Here is a 21186-nt window from a genome sequence, read left to right as displayed (position 1 = left end):
ATTTCTGTCTGTAGTAAAGGCTTTTTGTGGGGGAAAGTATTTCTGATTGGCTGGGCCTATGGCTGCGTCCCTGCCCAGTCATGTGAAATCCATAGATAAGGGCCTAATTTATTTCAACTGACTGGTTTCCTTATTTGAACTGAAATCGTTTATTTTTTTATCAGTATATTAAAGATCAATGGATACATATATCACCCACTTCAGTGGTCACTTATGGGTAGAATGATAAAGTGCATTCTATCCAAAAGCGCAAACTCTGATTAGAACTGCGACAATCAGTTGACCACTGCATAACTGGATCCAACAAACCACCCTGTAGTCTCCTGGGGGTACTCAATCATGTGGCGCTGAGTCCCAGGGGTGTCGTACACTCCCATTGTTAATCCCAAATGGACCTCTGGCCCCTACACATCCTAGGCATTCTGGTTGATCTGAAAGGATTACATCAGTGGTGTTGTCAGGTCGCTATTTGGTTTGGGAACAAAACATTTAAGTGCAGATTATTGTATAGGACAATATACAAACGTGTTTGAGAACATTTGAAAAATACAATTTTATTTAGTACATTTATTGGTTTCTTTTCATTTTGATAAGATATGTAAAAATGTATCGATTATGGTTATTTTGGGGTGGGGTCGTAAGAAATTCTGGCAAAATAAATGGGGTCCACAGAAATTGTCTGAAAAAATTGTGTCCCCGCTAAGAAAGTTTGAATGCCATATTTCTTGGACCAGTCATTTCAAATCAGTCAAGGGAAGTGACACGTGCACACTTTGGGAGGAAGGAGAGAGAATTGGGACAAGGTCTCTATAGGGATGCCATCCCCTTCTGTCGTATCATGTAGAGAATGTTTTGGACTTCCTTTTTCTGGGCAGCAGAGGAGGGGAGATGGGGGTAGCCAGAGGTTCCTCTTTGACCAGTGTGGCTGAGGAGGGGGCTGATAACCCCAAACCAAAAGAACCAGGCTCCAGCTTGACCCTGGAGGTCTTAGGGGAGCGAGGTGACCCAGCTTTAGGCCTCTTGGCTGGGGAGGCTTGGTGGGCGGAGGGGCAGCTGTGCTGGTTCAGACACACAGAGCAGAGAGGATTGACAGGTAGACACACCTGTTGACCAAACCCCACCAGTAACCAGTTGATCTCGCTCCATAGATCCCTGTGAGAGAGGAAGATCATTACCATCCCCGTCTTCATCAAAATCATCATGTCAGACAGAAATCACAAGGCCAAATGTTTTCCTTTCCTGCTGCAAGGGATCTGATTGGTCAGTGACTGGTTAACGAGTGACCTGATAGGTCAGAGGGACAGGAAGTGGTGTTGTCACCTTGGTAACCAGTCTTCCAGGGCCTTGCGTGTCTCCTCTGGGTTCTTGGTCCCACCTCTCGTCCATCCCAGCCTGTTGGAGATACGGTGGACGTGTGTGTCCACGCCTATACACACAATAAAAGCAACAAAAGAACTACAACTACCACTCTGCACATAATCAGACCCATCACACCACATAACAACATGCAGACTAGAGTATGGGATTTGTAGTCCTATTTGAGCCATACCTACCTATACCAGAGACCTGGTGCCAGGCGATGTCCATGGCCAGGTGAGCCATCTTGGGTCCTACTCCAGGTAGTCGTACCAGACCCTCCACTGTGTTAGGGATGTCCCCTCTAAACTCCCTCTGGAGCATCACTGATGTCTGCTTCAGGTACTTTACCTTGGTCTGGAGGAGGGGGGTAGGGGAGAAGGCATGTCAAGGTTTTATTCATACTCATGTTCAAAGGAAGACATGGTGCAGTAAGAGTGTGTGTGCCTTCAGAAAAGAATTAACACCCCTTGAGTTTTTTGTTACAGCCTGAATTTAAAATGGATTAAATTGAGATTTTTTGTCACTGGCCATAATGTGGATTTAATAATAAAAAGCTGAAATGTCTTGAGTCAAGTATTCAACCCCTTTGTTATGGCAAGCCTAAATAAGTTCAGGAGTAAATATTTGCTTAACAAGTGCATTGACTCACTCTGTGTGCAATAATAGTGTTTAACATTATTTTTGAATGACTGCCTCATCTCTGACCCCACACATAGAATTATCTGTAAGGTCCCTCAGTCGAGCAGTGCATTTCAAACAGATTCAACTACAAAAACTAGGGAGGTTTTCCAATGCCTTGCAACGAAGGTCAGTTGGGTTGGTAGATGGGTAAAAAATAAAAAACCAGATATTGAATATCCCTTTCAACATGGTGAAGTTATTCATTACACTTGGGATGGTGTAACAATACACCCAGTCACTTCAAAGATACAGGCGTCCTTCCTAACTCAGTTGCCGGAAAGGAAGGAAACTGCTCAGGAATTTCACCATGAGGACAATGGTGACTTTAAAACAGTTAGAGTTTAATGGTTGTGATAGGAGAAAACTGAGGATGGATCAACAACATTGTAGTTACTCCACAATACTAACATAGTTGACAGAGTGAAAAGAAGGAAGCCTGTACATAATACAAATATTCCAAAACATGCATCCTGCTTGAAACAAGACACTACAGTAATACTGCAAAAAAATGTGGCAAAGCAATTAACTTTTTGTCCTGAATAGAAAGTGTTATGTTTGAGGCAAATCTAATACAACACATTACGGAGTACCATTCTCCATATTTTCAAGCAATAGAGGTGGCTGCGTCATGTTATGGGTATGCTTGTAATCGTTAAGGACTGGGGAGTTTTTCAGGATAAACATTTACAGAATAGAGCTAAGCACAGGCAAAATCCTAGAGGAAAACCTGGTTCAGTCTGCTTTCCACCAGACACTGGGAGGTGAATTCACCTTTCAGCAGAACAATAACCTAAAACGTAAGGCCAAATCTACACTGGAGTTGCTTATAGAGAAGACAGTTAATGTTCCGGAGTGGCAGAGTTACAGTTTTGACTTAAATCTCCTTGAAAATATATGGCAAGACCTGAAAATGGTTGTCTAGCAATGATCAACAACCAATTTGACAGAGCTTGAATAATTTTTTTAAGAATAATGGGCAAATGTTGCACAATCCAGGTATGGAAAGCTCTTAGAGACTTACCCAGAAAGACTCACAGCTGTAATCGCTGCCAAAGGTGATTCTAACATGTATTGACTCAGGGGGTTGAATACTTATCTAATCAAGATATATTAGTTTTTTATTTTTCATGGATTTTCCAAAAATATTAGAATTTTTCTTCCACTGTGACAAGAGTACTGTGTAGATCACTGACAAAGAAATAAATACAATTAAATCAATTTTAATCCCACTTTATAACACAACATAATGTGGAAAAAGTTAAGGGGTGTGAATACCTTCTGAAGGCAGTGTATAGTGTGTGTGTTACCCTCCAGAAGCCGACAGGGTAGATGAGTTGTCCCAGTGTGTCATCGTCAGTGTTGACTATGTTGTCCACCGTACAGCCATGAGCCCTGAGTCTCTGCACAGCTGCATTGGTCACCTGGTCCCTTGTCTGGCTAGACAACATCAGAGACACCAGCACCTGGTAACGTCGCACCTGGTGGGAGAGAGAATAGAAAAGGGGGGGGGGGAGAGGGCATCTTTTAGATAATAAACTACACTATATATACAAAAGTATGTGGACACCCCTTCAAATGAGTGGATTCGGCTATTTCAGCAACACCTGTTGCTGACAGGTGTATAGAAACGAGCACACAGCCATGCAATCTCCATAGACAAACATTGGCAGTAGAATGGCCTTACTGAAGATGTGGCACCGTCATAGGATGCCACCTTTCCAACAAGTCAGTTCGTAACATTTCTGCCCTGCTAGAGCTGCCCCGGTCAACTGTAATTGCTGTTATTGTGAAGTGGAAACGTCTAGGAGCAACAATGGCTCAGCCACAAAGTGGTAGACCACACAAGAACGGGACCGCTGAGTGCTGAAGCGTGTAAAAATCGTCTGTCCTTGGTTGCAACACTCACTACCGAGTTCCAAACTGCCTCTGGAAGCAACGTCAGCACAATAACTGTTCGTCGGGAGCTTCATGAAATGGGTTTCCACGGCCAAGCAGCTGCACACAGGCCTAAGATCACCATGCACAATGCCAAGCGTCGGCTGGAGTGGTGTAAAGCTCGCCGCCATTGGACTCTGGAGCAGTGGAAACGCGTTCTCTGGAGTGATGAATCACGCTTCACCATCTGGCAGTCCGACGGACGAATCTGGGTTTGGAGGATGCCAGGAGAATGCTACCTGCCCCAATGCATAGTGCCAACTGTAAGGTTTGGTGGAGGAGGAATAATGTTCTGGGGCTGTTTTTCATGGTTCGGGCTAGGCCCCTTAGTTCCAGTGAAGGGAAATCTTAACGCTACAGCATACAATGACATTCTAGACGATTCTGTGCTTCCAACTTTGTGGTAACAGTTTGGGGAAGGCCCTTTCCTGTTTCAGCATGATAATGCCCCCGTGCACAAAGCGAGGTTCATACAGAAATGCTTTGTCAAGATCTGTGTGGAAGAACTTGATTGGCATGCACAGAGCCCTGACCTCAACCCCCTCAAACACCTTTGGGATGAATTGAAAACGCAGACTGCGAACCAGGCTTAATCGCCCAACATCAATGCCCGACCTCACTAATGCTCTTGTGGCTGAATGGAAGCAAGTCCTCGCAGCAATGTTCCAACATCTAGTGGAAAACCTTGCCAGTAGAGTGGAGGCTGTTTTAGCAACAAAGGGGGTGACCAACTCCATGATTTTGGAATGAGATGTTCGACGAGCAGCTGTCCACATACCTGTAGTGTGTCTACTTGCTAGTATGACTCTTATGCACTACCTTGTGTTAAAATTGAGTGTTTTCAGTAGGCGTATGAGAATAGGTGTGTATAGCTAACATAGCTAACATGTCATGTAACATCTCACTTGTATAGCCTTGTCTGTCATGGTGGTATAGCCTGATTGAACTGGCATCATGTAACCAGCCTGAGGTGTATTCATTATTCGCACACCGTAGCAAAACGTTTTGCAATGGAAAACGTAATGCAGCGAAAACAAGTATTGGACAAATTCAGGTAGGTCCCTCCCTGTTTCGTTCCATTTGCTTCGGTTTGGTTCCTAATGAATACACCCCAGCTATCTATCTAGGCCCATCTCTGATCTTCAAGTCAAATCAAATTGTATTTGTCACATGCGCCGAATACAACAGGTGTAGACCTTACCGTGAAATGGCGTAGCAGTGCGGTCGTGTACTATGTGTGTGTCCGTGTAAATAGCCTGTTTTTTGTATTTATTTTGTATTTTTCGTACATATTTCCCTATCACACTTTTCATCCTTCTACTAAATATACTTTCCTGCAACCCGCCTCACTCAATGTGGAACGGATTCTATTATTGACTTACCTTTTATCTAGAATCTCCAGTTGAAACTAGCTAGCCAGCTCACTAGCTACTTGCTATTAGCCACCGTTAGCGGTTTTCACCCAGAACATCAGATTTTCTGCCGGAATAACTGAATCACTGGACATTAACACCGGATCGCAACTAGCTAGCCGCAACCGAATGGATGTTGCTGTTGGCTAATCACCACTGCCCCCGAAGCAAGCACCGGTTAGCCTTGAGCTAGCCTCGAGCCAGGCCCATATCCCGGCTATCTACCGGACGGGAGTAGCCAGCTAACTAGCTACTTGCTATTAGCCACCGTTAGCGGTTTTTCACCATTGTCCGTGGCCTGCACTACCTACCAGCCAGCTCTAGCCTGGACTATTATCGGCCAGTCGGCACTGTATGCACAGCGCGTTATCTACCCAGAACATAATCGTTTTTTCTGCCGGAATCCCTGAACCTTTAACTCCGGATAATCGCAACTAGCTAGCTGCAACCAAATGGATGTTGTTGTTGGCTAATCAGCCTTGAGCTACCCTCGAGTCAGGCCCATCTCCCGGCTATCTACCTCTCTGTCAACCGGACTGGACCTCCTAGAGTCGACACGGAGCCCCGCCGATCCATCACGACTGGTCTGCCGACGTAATAGTTTGTGGTTTCAACAGGCTTCCTGTTGCAACGACCACGAAGATCCATCTGCTAGCCCCGGCCCGCTAGCACATGCAAACAACAGCCTTGCTTCCTGCTAGCCAGTGCTGTAGCACCAATTCGAACTGCTCTCGGACTCACATATTGCTGTTCACTGGACCTTATGATCACTCAGCTGCACAGCTGATGCCTGCTGGACTGTTCCTTTACACGGTACACTGTCCTGTTTATCTGTTTAGCCTCAGCCCAAACTTTCATCGCCATTACCAGTTGTTGTCTTAGCTCTCTCGAATAACACCTGTGATTGCTTTATGCCTCTCTCCCATGTCAATATGCCTTGCCTATTGCTGTTCCAGTTAGTTCTTATTATACAATTTCACTATAAAGCACCAAGTCCCTCTCAAACTGCCTCAAATAGCTCCTTTGTTCCACCCCCCATACACGCGGAGACCGGCTCAATCGGTGCCTCCAGTGATGCTCTCTTTCATTGTTACCCAACGCTTAGGTTTACCTCCACTGTACTCATATCCTTCCATATCCTTGTCTGTACATAATGCCCTGAATCTTTTCTACAACGCCCGGAAATCTGCCCCCTTTACTCTCTGTACCCAACGCACTAGAAGACCAGTTCTTAAAGCCTTTAGCCGTATCCTTATTCTAGTCCTCCTCTGTTTCTCTGATGATGCAGAGGTTAACCCAGGCCCTACAGCCCCCAGTATCACTCATACTCCCCAGGAGCTATCATTTGTTGACTTCTGTAACCGTAAAAGCATTGGCTTTTTGCATGTTAACATCAGAAGCCTCCTCCCTAAGTTTGAGTTATTCACTGCATTAGCACACTCCGCCAACCCTGATGTTCTAGCAGTGTCTGAATCCTGGCTTAGGAAGGGCACCAAAAATGCAGAAATGTCCATCCCCAACTACAACATTTTCCGTCTAGATAGAACTGCCAAAGGGGGTGGAGTTGCAATCTACTGTAGAGATAGCCTGCAGAGCACTATCATACTATCCAGGTCTGTGCCCAAACAGTTTGAGCTCCTACTTCTAAAAATCCACCTTTCCAGAAATAAGTCTCTCACTGTTGCCGCTTGTTACAGACCCCCCTCAGCCCCCAGCTGTGCTCTGGACACCATATGTGAATTAATTGCCCCCCATCTATCCTCAGAGTTGGTACTGCTTGGTGACCTAAACTGGGATATGCTTAACACCCCGGCCATCCTACAATCCAAACTAGATGCCCTCAATCTCACACAAATGATCAAGGAACCTACCAGGTACAACCCTAAATCCGTAAACATGGGCACCCTTATAGATATCATCCTGACTAACTTACCCTCTAAATACACCTCCGCTGTCTTCAACCAGGATCTCAGCGATCACTGCCTTATTGCCTGCGTCCGTAACGGGTCCACGGTCAAACGACCACCCCTCATCACTGTCAAACGCTCCCTAAAACACTTTAGCGAGCAGGCCTTCCTAATTGACCTGGCCCAGGTATCCTTGAGGGATATCGATCTCATTCCGTCAGTAGAGGATGCCTGGATGTTCTTTAAAAGTGATTTCCTCTCAATCTTAAATAAGCATGCCCCATTCAAAAAAAATCAGAACTAAGAACAGATATAGCCCCTGGTTCTCCTCAGACTTGACTGCCCTTGACCAGCACAAAAACATCCTGTGGCGTACTGCATTAGCATCAAATAGCCCCAGCGATATGCAACTTTTCAGGGAAGTTAGGAACCAATATACACAAGCAGTTAGGAAAGCAAAGGCTAGCTTTTTCAAACAGAAATGTGCATCCTGTAGCACTATCTCCAAAAAGTTACCCACTGCACTGAGGCTAGGAAACACTGTCACCACCGATAAATCTACGATAATCGAGAATTTCAATAAGCATTTTGCTACGGCTGGTCATGCTTTCCACCTGGCTACTACTACCCCGGTCACCAGCTCTGCACCCTCCACTGCAACTTGCCCATGCTCCCCCCGCTTATCCTTCACACAAATTCAGACAGCTGATGTTCTGAAAGAGCTGCAAAATCTGGACCCCTACAAATCATCTGGGCTAGACAATCTGGACCCTTTCTTTCTAAAATTAGTCGCCGAAATTGTTGCAACCCCTATTACTAGCCTGTTCAACCTCTCTTTCGTAACGTCTGAGATTCCTAGAGATTGGAAAGCTGCCGCTCTAGATCCAAACTGTTACAGACCTATATCCATCCTGCCCTGCCTTTCGAAAGTTTTTTAAAGCCAAGTTAACAAACAGATCACCGACCATTTCGAATCCCACCGTACCTTCTCCGCTATGCAATCCGGTTTCCGAGCTGGTCATGGGTGCACCTCAGCCACGCTCAAGGTCCTAAACGATATTATAACCACGATCGATAATAGACAGTACTGTGCAGCCGTCTTCATCGACCTGGCCAAGGCTTTCGACTCTGACAATCACCGCATTCTTATTGGCAGACTAAATAGCCTTGGTTTCTCAAATGACTGCCTAGCCTGGTTCACCAACTACTTCTCAGATAGAGTTTAATGTGTCAAATCGGAGGGCCTGTTGTCTGGATATATGGCAGTCTCTATGAGGGTGCCACAGGGTTCAATTCTTGGGCCGACTCATTTCTCTGTGTATATCAATGATGTCGCTCTTGCTGCTGGTGATTCTCAGATCCACCTCTATGCAGACGACACCATTTTGTATACATCTGGCCCTTCATTGGACACTGTGTTAACAAACCTCCAAACGAGCTTCAATGCCATACAACACTCCTTCCTTAGCCTCCAACTGCTCTTAAACACAAGTAAAACTAAATGCATGCTCTTCAATCGAACGCTGCTGGCACCCGCCCACCCGACTAGAATCACTACTCTCGGCGGGTCTGACCTAGAGTATGTGGACAACTACAAATACCTAGGTGTCTGGTTAGACTGTAAACTCTCCTTCCAGACTCACATTAAGCATCTCCAATCCAAAGTTAAATCCAGAATCGGCTTCCTATTTTGCAACAAAGCCTCCTTCACACATGCCCTCGTAAAATTGACTATCCTACCGATCCTTGACTTCAGCGATGTCATTTACAAAAAAGCCTCCAACACTCTACTCAGCAAATTGGATGTAGTCTATCACAGTGCCATCCGTTTTGTCACCAAAGCCCCATATACTACCCACCACTGTGACCTGTACGCTCTTGTTGGCTGGTCCTCACTACATATTCGTCGCCAAATCCACTGGCTCCAGGCCATCTATAAATCACTGCTAGGCAAATCCCTGCTTATCTTAGATCATTGGTCACCATAGCAACACCCACCCGTAGTATGCGCTCCAGCAGGTATATCTCACTGGTCATCCCCAAAGCCAACACCTCCTTTGGCCGCCATTCCTTCCAGTTCTCTGCTGCCAATGACTGGAACGAACTGCAAAAATCTCTGAAGCTGGAGACTCTTATCTCCCTCACTAACTTTAAGCATCAGTTGTCAGAGCACCTTACCAATCACTGCACCTGTACACAGCCCATCTGAAATTAGCCCACCTAACTACCTCATCCCCATATTGTTATTTATTTTGCTCATTTGCACCCCATTATCTCTATTTGCACATCATCTCTTGCACATCTATCATTCCAGTGTTAATACTAATTGTAATCATTTTGCACTATGGCCTATGCATTGCCTTACCTCCATAACTTGCTACATTTGCACACACTGTATATATATTTTATATTTTCTGTTGTATTTTTGACTTTATGTTTTGTTTTACCCCATATGTAACTCTGTGTTGTTTTTATCGCACTGCTTTGCTTTATCTTGGCCAGGTCGCAGTTGTAAATGAGAACTTTTTCTCAACTGGCTTACCTGGTTAAATAAAGGTGAAAAAAATAACTAATTAATTGATCTGTTGGGGCAGTATTCGAATTGGAGTGGGTCTAGGGTTTCCGGGATGATGGTGTTGATGTGAGCCATGACCAGCCTTTCAAAGCACTTCATGGCTACCGACGTGAGTGCTACAGGTCGGTAGTCATTTAGGCAGGTTACCTTCACTTTCTTGGGCACATGGACTATGGTGGTCTGCTTGAAACATGTAGGTATTACAGACTCGGTCAGGGAGAGGTTGAAAATGTCAGTGAAGACACTTGCCAGTTGGTCCGCGCATTCTCTGAGTACAAGTACTGGTAATCCATCTGGCCCCGTGGCCTTGTGAATGTTGACCTGTTTAAAGGTCTTGCTCACATCGGCTACGGAGAGCGTGATCACACAGTCGTCCGGAACAGCTGGTGCTCTCATGCATGCTTCAGTGTTGCTTTCCTCGAAGCGAGCATAAAAAGCATTTAGCCCATCTGGTAGGCTCGCGTCACTGGGCAGCTTGCGGCTGGGTTTCCCTTTGTAGTCTGTAATAGTTTGCAAGCCCTGCCACATCCGACGAATGTCAGAGCCGGTGTAGGCTGCGTGCTTTAAAATGCCTTTCCAAGTCAGTGTGACACTTACTCTTTGCCCTTCAGCCCAGTGTGGTTGCATATGAGAAAGGGCGAAAGGACGTGTGTGTGTGCGCGCCAGACCATCACCTGCACAGAGACTATAAAGATGAGTCACAGCAAGCCAGACAAATGGAGTTAGGCCTAGCTGAAGAACAGAACAGAGGGTGTTTACACTTCTCAATGCCCAAGAGTCACATGAGCACCATAGAGAAGTGAACTGGGGCAGGCTGGAATGAATTTACATTCCTACACAGTATATTGAACCAGGATTTTACATTTTTACATTTTAGTCATTTAGCAGACGCTCTTATCCAGAGCGACTTACAGTTAGTGAGTGCATACATTATTTTAATTTTTTTATACGTGGGAATCGAACCCACAACCCTGGCGTTGCAAACGCCATGCTCTACCAACTGAGCTACATCCCTGCCGGCCATTCCTTCCCCTACCCTGGACGACGCTGGGCCAATTGTGCGCCGCCCCCTGGGTCTCCCGGTCGCGGCCGGCTACAACAGCAGATTGATGATACTGCTGCAGTACTGATGTTACAACAGTTTGTGAAGTGCTTATTGTGGTCAGAATACATTTTTTATTAGGCAATAGTGGGGCCAGTTGCTACAACGGGGAAGCCCTGCTACAATCATTAGTCACCGATGGAAAATAGGAGGTTGTTGGTTGTGTTTACCCCAAGCGGCGCTCTTATCTCTCTATAACATACCACACACAACTACACACAGACACAGGGGCTAACACACATAGGAAACCCACACACACACTCATAGGAAACCACACCATAGTCACTGCAGGGTCACTGCAGTACACTTCCCCATTGTCCCTGTGGCACATGTCCAAATTGAATGCTGTCAGTCCATCTCCCCTCACTAATTCTCTCATCCCAAACGAATGTCCCTTTCATCCCCACCTGCTTTTGTTTTCATTTCCATCTAAAAGCTCTGTTAACAGAATGTCTTTGTTGGCCATTATTTATTTGCCCAAACCTAGCTGAAATTCTAGATGTCTGATTAAAACGAGGCTACAGCATCCATAAAGTGACCATTAGACTTGCCACCCTTTTGGACTGTATACGTTTTATAGGTGCAACAGTTTTTATTAAATGTATAATTTATCACTCTCACGTGCTCATTTCTGTCCATTAAGAACCAACGATGTGCTACATTGTTGTAGCATTTCTGACAATGCTAACATCTTTTCAGCCTAATCTGAGTTCTAAAACTGGACGAAAGCAGTTGGGTTACGCATTAACAGTGCTAGTAGCTAGCTAACACCAGTCGGATGAGAGGCAAGTTACAAGCAAAGGAATCTAACTATATTTAGCTATGGAAGGTTTTTCACATGGCTGAAGTCATCTGTGTAAACTGTTGGCTTTGACACTTGCGTGTAGTAAGCACAAATAAGATAGCGAACGTTCTTGGCTGATATTGCCAGTTAGATAGCCAACTAACGTTAGCCAGTAACGTTATCTAGTTACAAGGCTTTAACGTTAGCTGAATGTACGGATCATGCACCGGCACAATATAGCAATCCCACATTCTTCCACAAACAAAGCACAGCTAGCTAGCTAAGTAAAGTTCATAGTCAATGCCAAACTTTGGGGAAACTGCCACGCTGCTAATGTATAATACATGCAATTGGCATTGCTCATCTAACGTTAACATTAGCTAACGTTACTCCATTCATTACCCAATCCTGCTTGCTTAGCAATGTAGTTAGCTAACGTTACAGCATTCAGTATGCTCCCTTTATCAATGCAATTTTCTTCTTGTCCTTATAATCCAAATGTGCGCTGGCAGCTGTGCACAGTGTCAAGTTACTTTTCAATGTATTCCCAAAACCTGAAGTCGCCATCCAAGTAAAAAGTAGCCAGGGGAGTGCGGGTGCACCCAGGTTAAACACCAACTTTATTGCTTGGTTGCGCGACCTTTGTGCAAGCACGATGGTAAATGCCTTTGAGGCTGGCGGTGAATGCCTTCAGCCACCACAGTAGACGGGACTTGCCACCAGAGTTAAAATATTTCCACTTTTGCCGTCGAGCGTATGCGTCAAACTGTGTGCATAGACGGGTTGACAGAAATGGTGAATGTTGAACTTTTGTTGCACACATATCTAGATGATGTATGAAAATGTATGCACTCACTAACTGTAAGTCGCTCTGGATAAGAGCGTCTGCTAAATGACTAAAATGTAAATGTAAAATGGTGTAGAAGGAGTGTTTTTTTAACACTTTTGCACTGTTTGTTTCGTAAGCTCATGACAAATCATATCCAGGCCGGGCGGGGTAGACCGAAGTCACGACCTCTGTGAAGCGGGAGAAGGCCAGGGCGAACTGTGAGAGGGAGGAGCCGAAGCAGGAAGAGGCCTCGTAGTTGGTCAACAGGAGGTTCCGGATACCGGGGACGACTTTGTGGACGGCATGGAGCAGGGGGTAGTAGAGGCCGGTGAGGAGCGAGGCCAGGTACACATCTGACCCAGAGAGGATGAGGGAGCGGAGGGAGGGAGAGAGGCCAGGTACACGTCTGACCCGGAGAGGATGAGGGAGCGGAGGGAGGGAGAGAGGCCAGGTACACGTCTGACCTGGAGAGGATGAGGGAGCGGAGGGAGGGAGGGAGGCCAGGTACACGTCTGACCTGGAGAGGATGAGGGAGCGGAGGGAGGCCAGGTGCACGTCTGACCCGGAGAGGATGAGGGAGGGAGAGAGGCCAGGTACACATCTGACCCGGAGAGGATGAGGGAGGGAGAGAGGCCAGGTACACATCTGACCCGGAGAGGATGAGGGAGCGAAGGGAGGGAGGGAGGCCAGGTACACGTCTGACCTGGAGAGGATGAGGGAGCGGAGGGAGGGAGGGAGGCCAGGTACACGTCTGACCCGGAGAGGATGAGGGAGCGGAGGGAGGGAGGGAGGCCAGGTACACGTCTGACCCGGAGAGGATGAGGGAGCGGAGGGAGGGAGGGAGGCCAGGTACACGTCTGACCCGGAGAGGATGAGGGAGGGAGGGAGGCCAGGTACACGTCTGACCCGGAGAGGATGAGGGAGGGAGGGAGGCCAGGTACACGTCTGACCCGGAGAGGATGAGGGAGGGAGGGAGGCCAGGTACACGTCTGACCCGGAGAGGATGAGGGAGCGGAGGGAGGGAGGGAGGCCAGGTACACGTCTGACCCGGAGAGGATGAGGGAGCGGAGGGAGGGAGGGAGGCCAGGTACACGTCTGACCCGGAGAGGATGAGGGAGCGGAGGGAGGCCAGGTGCACGTCTGACCTGGAGAGGATGAGGGAGGGAGGGAGGGAGAGAGGCCAGGTACACATCTGACCCGGAGAGGATGAGGGAGCGAAGGGAGGGAGGGAGGCCAGGTACACGTCTGACCTGGAGAGGATGAGGGAGCGGAGGGAGGGAGGGAGGCCAGGTACACGTCTGACCCGGAGAGGATGAGGGAGCGGAGGGAGGGAGGGAGGCCAGGTACACGTCTGACCCGGAGAGGATGAGGGAGCGGAGGGAGGGAGGGAGGCCAGGTACACGTCTGACCCGGAGAGGATGAGGGAGGGAGGGAGGCCAGGTACACGTCTGACCCGGAGAGGATGAGGGAGGGAGGGAGGCCAGGTACACGTCTGACCCGGAGAGGATGAGGGAGGGAGGGAGGCCAGGTACACGTCTGACCCGGAGAGGATGAGGGAGCGGAGGGAGGGAGGGAGGCCAGGTACACGTCTGACCCGGAGAGGATGAGGGAGCGGAGGGAGGGAGGGAGGCCAGGTACACGTCTGACCCGGAGAGGATGAGGGAGCGGAGGGAGGCCAGGTGCACGTCTGACCTGGAGAGGATGAGGGAGGGAGGGAGGGAGGCCAGGTACACGTCTGACCCGGAGAGGATGAGGGAGCGGAGGGAGGGAGAGAGGCCAGGTACACGTCTGACCCGGAGAGGATGAGGGAGCGGAGGGGGCGGGGGAGACGTGGCAGTGGCCAGGATGTAGATGGGGAGGTAAGAGGGGGAAAGAGGAGGGGAGAGGGAGGAAGGTGGGGAATTGTAATCTAAATCATCATCTAAATTGTAAATCGGGATAACCCCATGGGAGAAGGGCATTGTGATTGGTATAGACGGGTGTATAGACAGGTTCAGAGACAGAGGCAGGGTTAGGCTGAGGCTGGGCCTAGGCAGGAGTAGGGTAAGAAACAGGGGCAGGGGTTTGGGCAGGGGCATACGTAGACACAGCTGTTTGTTGTAGCTATGGGCTGGGCAGGAGTGGGAGCAGCGATAGAGGCAGTAGGGGCATAGGGCTGGACAGTAGCAGTACGGGCCCAAGCAGAAACAACAGAGATGGAGGTAGGGGTAAAGGTTAGCACTGGCTGGATGTAGGGTGGTAGGACAGAGGGCTAGCTGGGGGGGTGGGGAAAGCGGTAGTGGGGGGTGTACGACAGAGAGACAGAGACCAGTGGGGTCTCCCACCCACCTCAGCAGGGGCGTGTGCGTCGTAGCATTTCTCCGCCCCCATGAGGTCAACGGGCGCGTCCCTGGCGCTCCTCATCTGACGCACGTGACCCAGCTGCTTGCGCCAATCAGGAGGCTCCCAGTGTTTAGGCTCCACCTTCCCATCGTATTCCACCTTCACCTGGCCCCTCCTCCTACGCTGGATGGGTGCCAGGGGTAGCAGGGGCGGGGCTTCATCTGGCTCAGCTTTTGATTGGCCGATGGATGGGCGATGGAACCCTGAGGAGCCAATACCTGCAAGGTAACGTAGGGAGCACAAAAGCTGAGTGGTGAGGAAATACAGGTTATCTCTTAGTTGTTGTTTTATGATACATCTTGTCCCATCTGAAAGCCCCTCAATGATGCAGCAAGATGTCAGAAGGGCAACATTGTGATAATAAAACTGATTTTAACCATCATATTCATACCTGAGGCGTCTCGTCCCAAACTCTGATTTGAGATGCTCGACTCTTCCTCCTGTTTCACGTGCGTCCTCGAAGCAGCAGCGCTCGGCACTCTCCTCTCCATCCTAGTTTTTAACGTCGTGGCTAAACCCGCACGGGGCACGGTCTTGTTACCGCTCCGAGTTATGACCGCGGTACTCTGAACGAAATAAGGCGAGGTCATTTTGAAACAGTGGAAAGCATACGAGGCTACCGTTGTGCTGCAAGTGGGCCGGACCGTGGCTAACAACATTAGCTTGTTAGCTAGCTTGCTAACTGTAACGTTAGTGATAATCTGGTTAGCCAGTTAACACATTTATACAAGTTCTGATAACATTTTCCAAGTACTATTGATGAATATTGAAACATGACCTACTATGGTTGACGATTTCATTTTCAAACGACATGCACGCTAGAACACTAGACACATGTAACACTTGAACTCAACAACACTTGTCTTCTTGCGCAATGCTTTTATCAGGAACTACATTTCCCATCGGCCCCTGCGACATACGTGTTTTCGTAGGAAGTGCCCGACAGTCCATCCGGTTGTCGAGTGGGGGGATTGATCTGAGTTGGGACAAGCTTTTGAAAAATTAGGATTACAATTCTAAATGCATGAATTTGACTTGCTCGGTAGTTTGTCTACCTGACAGCTGCACGTGAATGACGCCAGAAACGCATCTAGATCAATAGAAGGTATGAGTTTCCGTTGTTTTTAAAGCCCTAGGTCTAGAATGCAAGTAAGCAGATAGCTAACGTTAGTCAACAATCTTTATTTATTTATTAGTGCTTGTTTGTGTCGCTCTTTCTCTCTCCCTGTCCGTTATTTTGTCAGCTGCTCACAGGTGTTGTTTATTTGCTCGGAACAAGATGTTGAATGTGCACGAATGGGCCCCTGACCGAGGACGGTTGTTAAATCTAAAACAGAACTAGCTGTCGTTGTTTACTCGGTTCTCTCTCTGCTTGACAGGGAGAGTACTTGCGACACGCACCTGGCTTGTTTCGTGGTACACACTCTCTCTCCCCCGCTAGAACTCAATAGCTGATTGTCCCTGATCCCGAGGTTGTAGGTACTACTAACTAGCTACTGAAGTATAGCCTAGTGACGTCCCAAATTGCACCCTATTCACTATCTAGTGCAGTACTTTTGACCCTGATCAAATGTAGGGCACTACATAGGGAATAGGGTGTCATTTGGGACGTATCCTATATTAGCACGGACACACAAACTACCACTTTCCGGTGACCACAACAGTCCTCCTAGCTACTTTCTTTACAAGTGGTTATTATTCGCTTTAGGTAACAACAACAACAACGTAATGGATATCATATCAAAGGCCATTTAGAATGTGCAGAGGAATGGAATGCTTCTTGGGCAAGTGTTTGCTGTCCGAGGTGCTATCTATGCATGCATGTGGTGTGCGCGCAGCCCAGACGTGCACTAATGTCTGGATAACCACAGGTGCAAAGAAAAAAAGGATGTCTAGAAGGGGTGTGATGTTGAGGCATGTCTCTGCCTATCATTTATCTGGTTGACTGAAACTAACACCAGTCACATAATGTAAAAGGACAAAAAGTTAGGCCAGGGCTCTCTCAATTGATCTTTCCTTGATTCCTTGCACTCAAAACACATTGAATTGAAATTTATTTCTGATTACATTTTTTTTTTTTTATCATTGGAGAAGGAACCTTGTGGTTAAAAGGAGGTGAGTGGGTAGGATGTAAGGAAACGTAGTCTATAAACTGTACATTGATAACCAACTGTTCCCATGGCTATTTTAAATAATACAAAGTTCAAATCAAATCAAATCAAATTTTATTGGTCACATGCGCCGAATACAACAGGTGCAGACATTACAGTGAAATGCTTACTTACAGCCCTTAACCAACAGTGCATTTATTTTTAACAACAAAAGTAAGAATAAAACAACAACAAAAAAAAAGTGTTGAGAAAAAAAGAGCAGAAGTAAAATAAAGTGACAGTAGGGAGGCTATATATACAGTAAAATAAAGTGACAGTAGGGAGGCTATATATACAGGGGGGTACCGTTGCAGAGTCAATGTGCGGGGGCACCGGCTAGTTGAGGTAGTTGAGGTAATATGTACATGTGGGTAGAGTTAAAGTGACTATGCATAAATACTTAACAGAGTAGCAGCAGCGTAAAAAGGATGGGGTGGGGGGGCAGTGCAAATAGTCCGGGTAGCCATGATTAGCTGTTCAGGAGTCTTATGGCTTGGGGGTAGAAGCTGTTCAGAAGTCTTTTGGACCTAGACTTGGCACTCCGGTACCGCTTCCCATTTGAGGAGTCGAATAATGGAACACCCAATACTATCCATGGTAGGAATGTAAGGAAACGACAACCCACAACTCTGATGGAGTCTAGGTTACATCTGCCAGGTTATCTCTCTACCTTACTAACCTGTATTCACCCCTCTGTTTCCACCAGAGCCCCAGTAGTGCCAGTGTAAGCTGACTGGTCCCCTCCTCTTCCCTCCACCCCCACAGGACCCCCCCCCCTCGACCCCCAGCCATGAACAAGCAGCCCAGTAAAGAGAGTCTGAAGGACAAGGTGAAGGGGATATTTGGTCTGGGAACCCCTCGACCCCCCAGCAAACAGACAGAGAGCAAGCCCTCAGAGTTCATCATCACACTAGATATACTCAAGGTATGGAAGAGTATGATGCTACACACACACTCCACACACATACTGTACATGCACACACACACACACACACTCCACATACACACACACTCCACACACACACACTCCACACACACACTGCACATACAGTACACAGACACACACACACACCCACACATACACACACACTCCACACACATTCTGTACATGCACACGCACACACACTCCACACACACACACACACTCCACACACATTCTGTACATACACACGCACACACGCTCCACATACACACACACACACACTCCACACACATACACACACACATACACATACACACACACACACTCCACACACATACTCATACACACACACTCATACACACACACACTCCACACACACACATACACACACACATACACACACACACACTCCACACACACTCCACACACATACAGTACACACACACACACACACACACTACACACACACTCCACATACATACTGTACATACACACACACACTCCATACACATTCACACACACACACACTCCACACACATACACATACACACACACTCCACACACATACACATACACACACACACCCACACATACACATACACATACACACTACACACACATTCCACATACATACTGTACATACACACACACTCCACACACACACATACACACTACACACACACTCCACATACATACTGTACATACACACACACACTCCATACACATACACACACACACACTCCACACACATACACATACACACACATACACATACACACACACACACACACACACCCACACATACACATACACACTACACACACATTCCACATACATACTGTACATACACACACACTCCACACACACACACACACACACACTCCATACACATACACACACACACACACTCCACACACATACACACACACACACTCCACACACATACACACACACACTCCACACACATACTCATACACTCATACACACACACATTCACACAGACATATACACACACACACACATACACACACACATACACACACACATACACGCCACACGCACACACACACACACACACTCCACATACATACTGTACATACACACACAATCAGTTTTCTGTCACTGACCATCTCACTGTCTTTCTCTTCAGGAGCTGCACCCTGACTGTGGCCTTAGCAACAGAATCCGGGTTGCTAACCATGTCTGTGACCTGGCCAAGGCCAAGAAGTTTGAGGAGGTGAGATAGAGAATGGAAGGCTGTGGGTGTGGTCTGGTTTTGTAGCACGCCATGGAGGCGTGTGTGTGTGTGTGTGTAGACAGGTTAGCTAACAATGTCACGAAAACGATGCGCAACTTCAATGGGGCAGAAGTCTGTGTGTTGTTGTGATTCTGCAGGGCCACATAGCAACAATGAAAGAAGCTGCCATGTGGGGAATCGTACGTGGCTCATTTCATCTAGTTGTATCTGGTTCTTGATACCATGTCTTGTTTTGAGGTGTTTTGACTGATGACACGTCTAAGCTAATACAGGTTAAAACCCACTAGCTAGCTAGCCAACAACTGTAACAATGTATTTGAGAGACAACAAGTGCTCACTGTGCAAATTCATTTATGGTTTCAATAAACATTTGGAGACTAAATATAGTTGTCAACAATCTAAATATGTTGTCAACAATCTAAATATGTTGTCAACAATCTAAGCCAACCCCGTCTGTTTCGCACCATAGTTGCGCACGCGTCAGTTTTGTTGCTGTTAATCGGGTGTGTATTAATCTGTGTGTATGTTAATGTATGTGTGTGTGTGTTTTACAGCATGCGGTGGAAGCAGTATGGAAGGCGGTGGAGGACATGCTGACTCCAGAACAGCCCCCTGAAGCTAGACATGCTGTCCTGCTGCTCCTCAGAGCTATCATTCAGGGACAGGTATACACACACACACTGGGACACACACTGGGACACACACACACTCACTCACTCACTCACTCACTCACTCACTCACTCACTCACTCACTCACTCACTCACTCACTCATACTAAAGCAGGCACCACAGATAACTTCAGGGAACAAGCAAGTATGTTGATTTCCTGTGTATGTTGCCTCCCTCTCTCTCTGTGTGTCTATCAGGGTGAGCGTCTGGGTCCTCTGCGGGCCTACTTCTTCAAGGTGATCAGAGACTACCAGCCGTCCAATGAGGACCTGTCTGACAGGCTGGAGGTGTTCAAGGCCCTGACGGAGAACGGGAAGGATATCACTTACCTGGAGGAGGACATAGGTGAGAGACACACCTTCCTTCCAACATCAATTATTTTTGCACATTGACATGTGATATAGATTGTTCCATCCCACAGTCTTTTGACAGACGTTACAATACCATTTATGTTACGGAGTCAGTCCACCAGATATTAACTTGCCCAACTGGAACCCTTAGAAAGATATTGACTGATTGGTAAAGATATTGACTGATGGGTAAAGATATTGACTGATTGGTAAAGATATTGACTGATTGGTAAAGATATTGACTGATTGGTAAAGATATTGACTGATTTGGTAAAGATATTGACTGATTGGTAAAGATATTGACTGATTGGTAAAGATATTGACTGATTGGTAAAGATATTGACTGATTGGTAAAGATATTGACTGGTTGGTAAAGATATTGACTGATTGGTAAAGATATTGACTAATTGTTAAAGATATTGACTCATTGTTAAAGATATTGACTGATTGGTAAAGATATTGACTGATTGGTAAAGATATTGACTGATTGGTAAAGATATTGACTAATTGTTAAAGATATTGACTGATTGGGCTCCCGAGTGGCGCAGTGGTCTAAGGTCTGTGCCACTAGAGATCCTGGTTCTAATCCAGGCTCTGTCGTAGCCGGCCGCGACCGGGAGACCCATGGGGCGGCGCACAATTGGCCCAGCGTCGTCCAGGGTAGGGGAGGGAATGGCCGGCAGGGATGTAGCTCAGTTGGTAGAGCATGGCGTTTGCAATGCCAGGGTTGTGGGTTCGATTCCCACAGGGGGCCAGTATGATTTTTTTCACCTGCAGCTGGGTTTGTCTGCTGGAAATGGACATTGGTCTAACACTAAAGATATTGATAGGGGGATAGATTGCTAGATATATTGATCAATTGATTGATGTT

General features: G+C 47.0%; 2 protein-coding genes across 3 annotated transcripts in view; one reads left to right on the top strand and one right to left on the bottom strand.

Annotated features, from left to right (window-relative positions):
- Positions 1-531: 531 nt before the first annotated feature.
- On the bottom strand, positions 532-15906 carry LOC311115103 (endonuclease III-like protein 1). 2 transcript variants are annotated; one of them, XM_084190310.1, is made up of 7 exons: positions 15749-15906; positions 15358-15532; positions 14913-15184; positions 3348-3518; positions 1554-1713; positions 1321-1426; positions 532-1152 (listed from the first exon to the last, which is right to left on the bottom strand). In XM_084190310.1, the coding sequence occupies exons 1-7, from the start codon at positions 15764-15766 to the stop codon at positions 837-839; spliced, it is 1218 nt and encodes a 405-aa protein (XP_084046436.1). In that variant the 5' UTR covers positions 15767-15906; the 3' UTR covers positions 532-836. The 2 variants fall into 2 exon arrangements, with proteins under 2 accessions (XP_084046436.1, XP_084046435.1); XM_084190309.1 differs by having other exon boundaries at positions 15358-15830.
- An 18-nt stretch (positions 15907-15924) lies between these two features.
- tsc2 (TSC complex subunit 2) overlaps positions 15925-21186 on the top strand; it is a gene marked incomplete at its 3' end in the record, with an annotated part of 49056 nt that continues 43794 nt past the window's right edge. The window contains exons 1-5 of the mRNA XM_084190302.1: positions 15925-16071; positions 17882-18041; positions 19189-19275; positions 19851-19961; positions 20163-20310. Of these exons, the coding sequence (XP_084046428.1) occupies positions 17907-18041; positions 19189-19275; positions 19851-19961; positions 20163-20310 (481 nt within the window). The 5' untranslated portion in view covers positions 15925-16071; positions 17882-17906. The remainder of the gene's footprint in view (positions 16072-17881; positions 18042-19188; positions 19276-19850; positions 19962-20162; positions 20311-21186) is intronic.

Source organism: Coregonus lavaretus, assembly GCF_964263955.1.
Source record: "Coregonus lavaretus genome assembly, contig: HAP1_SCAFFOLD_326, whole genome shotgun sequence".
In the NCBI taxonomy this organism is placed as follows: domain Eukaryota; kingdom Metazoa; phylum Chordata; class Actinopteri; order Salmoniformes; family Salmonidae; genus Coregonus; species Coregonus lavaretus.
Note: the sequence above shows the minus strand (reverse complement) of the source record. Positions and strands in the feature narration are given on the sequence as shown.

Bases quoted from the DNA above. Each gene is read 5' to 3' on its own strand.
- LOC311115103 (XM_084190309.1), bottom strand. From the start codon at position 15,625: ATGTTGTTAGCCACGGTCCGGCCCACTTGCAGCACAACGGTAGCCTCG. The intron at 1,714-3,347 runs GTAACACACACA...CCCCTCCTCCAG, and splicing joins ACCCTGTCGGCTTCTGGAGG to ACCAAGGTAAAGTACCTGAA. The intron at 1,153-1,320 runs GTGACAACACCA...CCTCTCTCACAG, and splicing joins CTGGAAGACTGGTTACCAAG to GGATCTATGGAGCGAGATCA.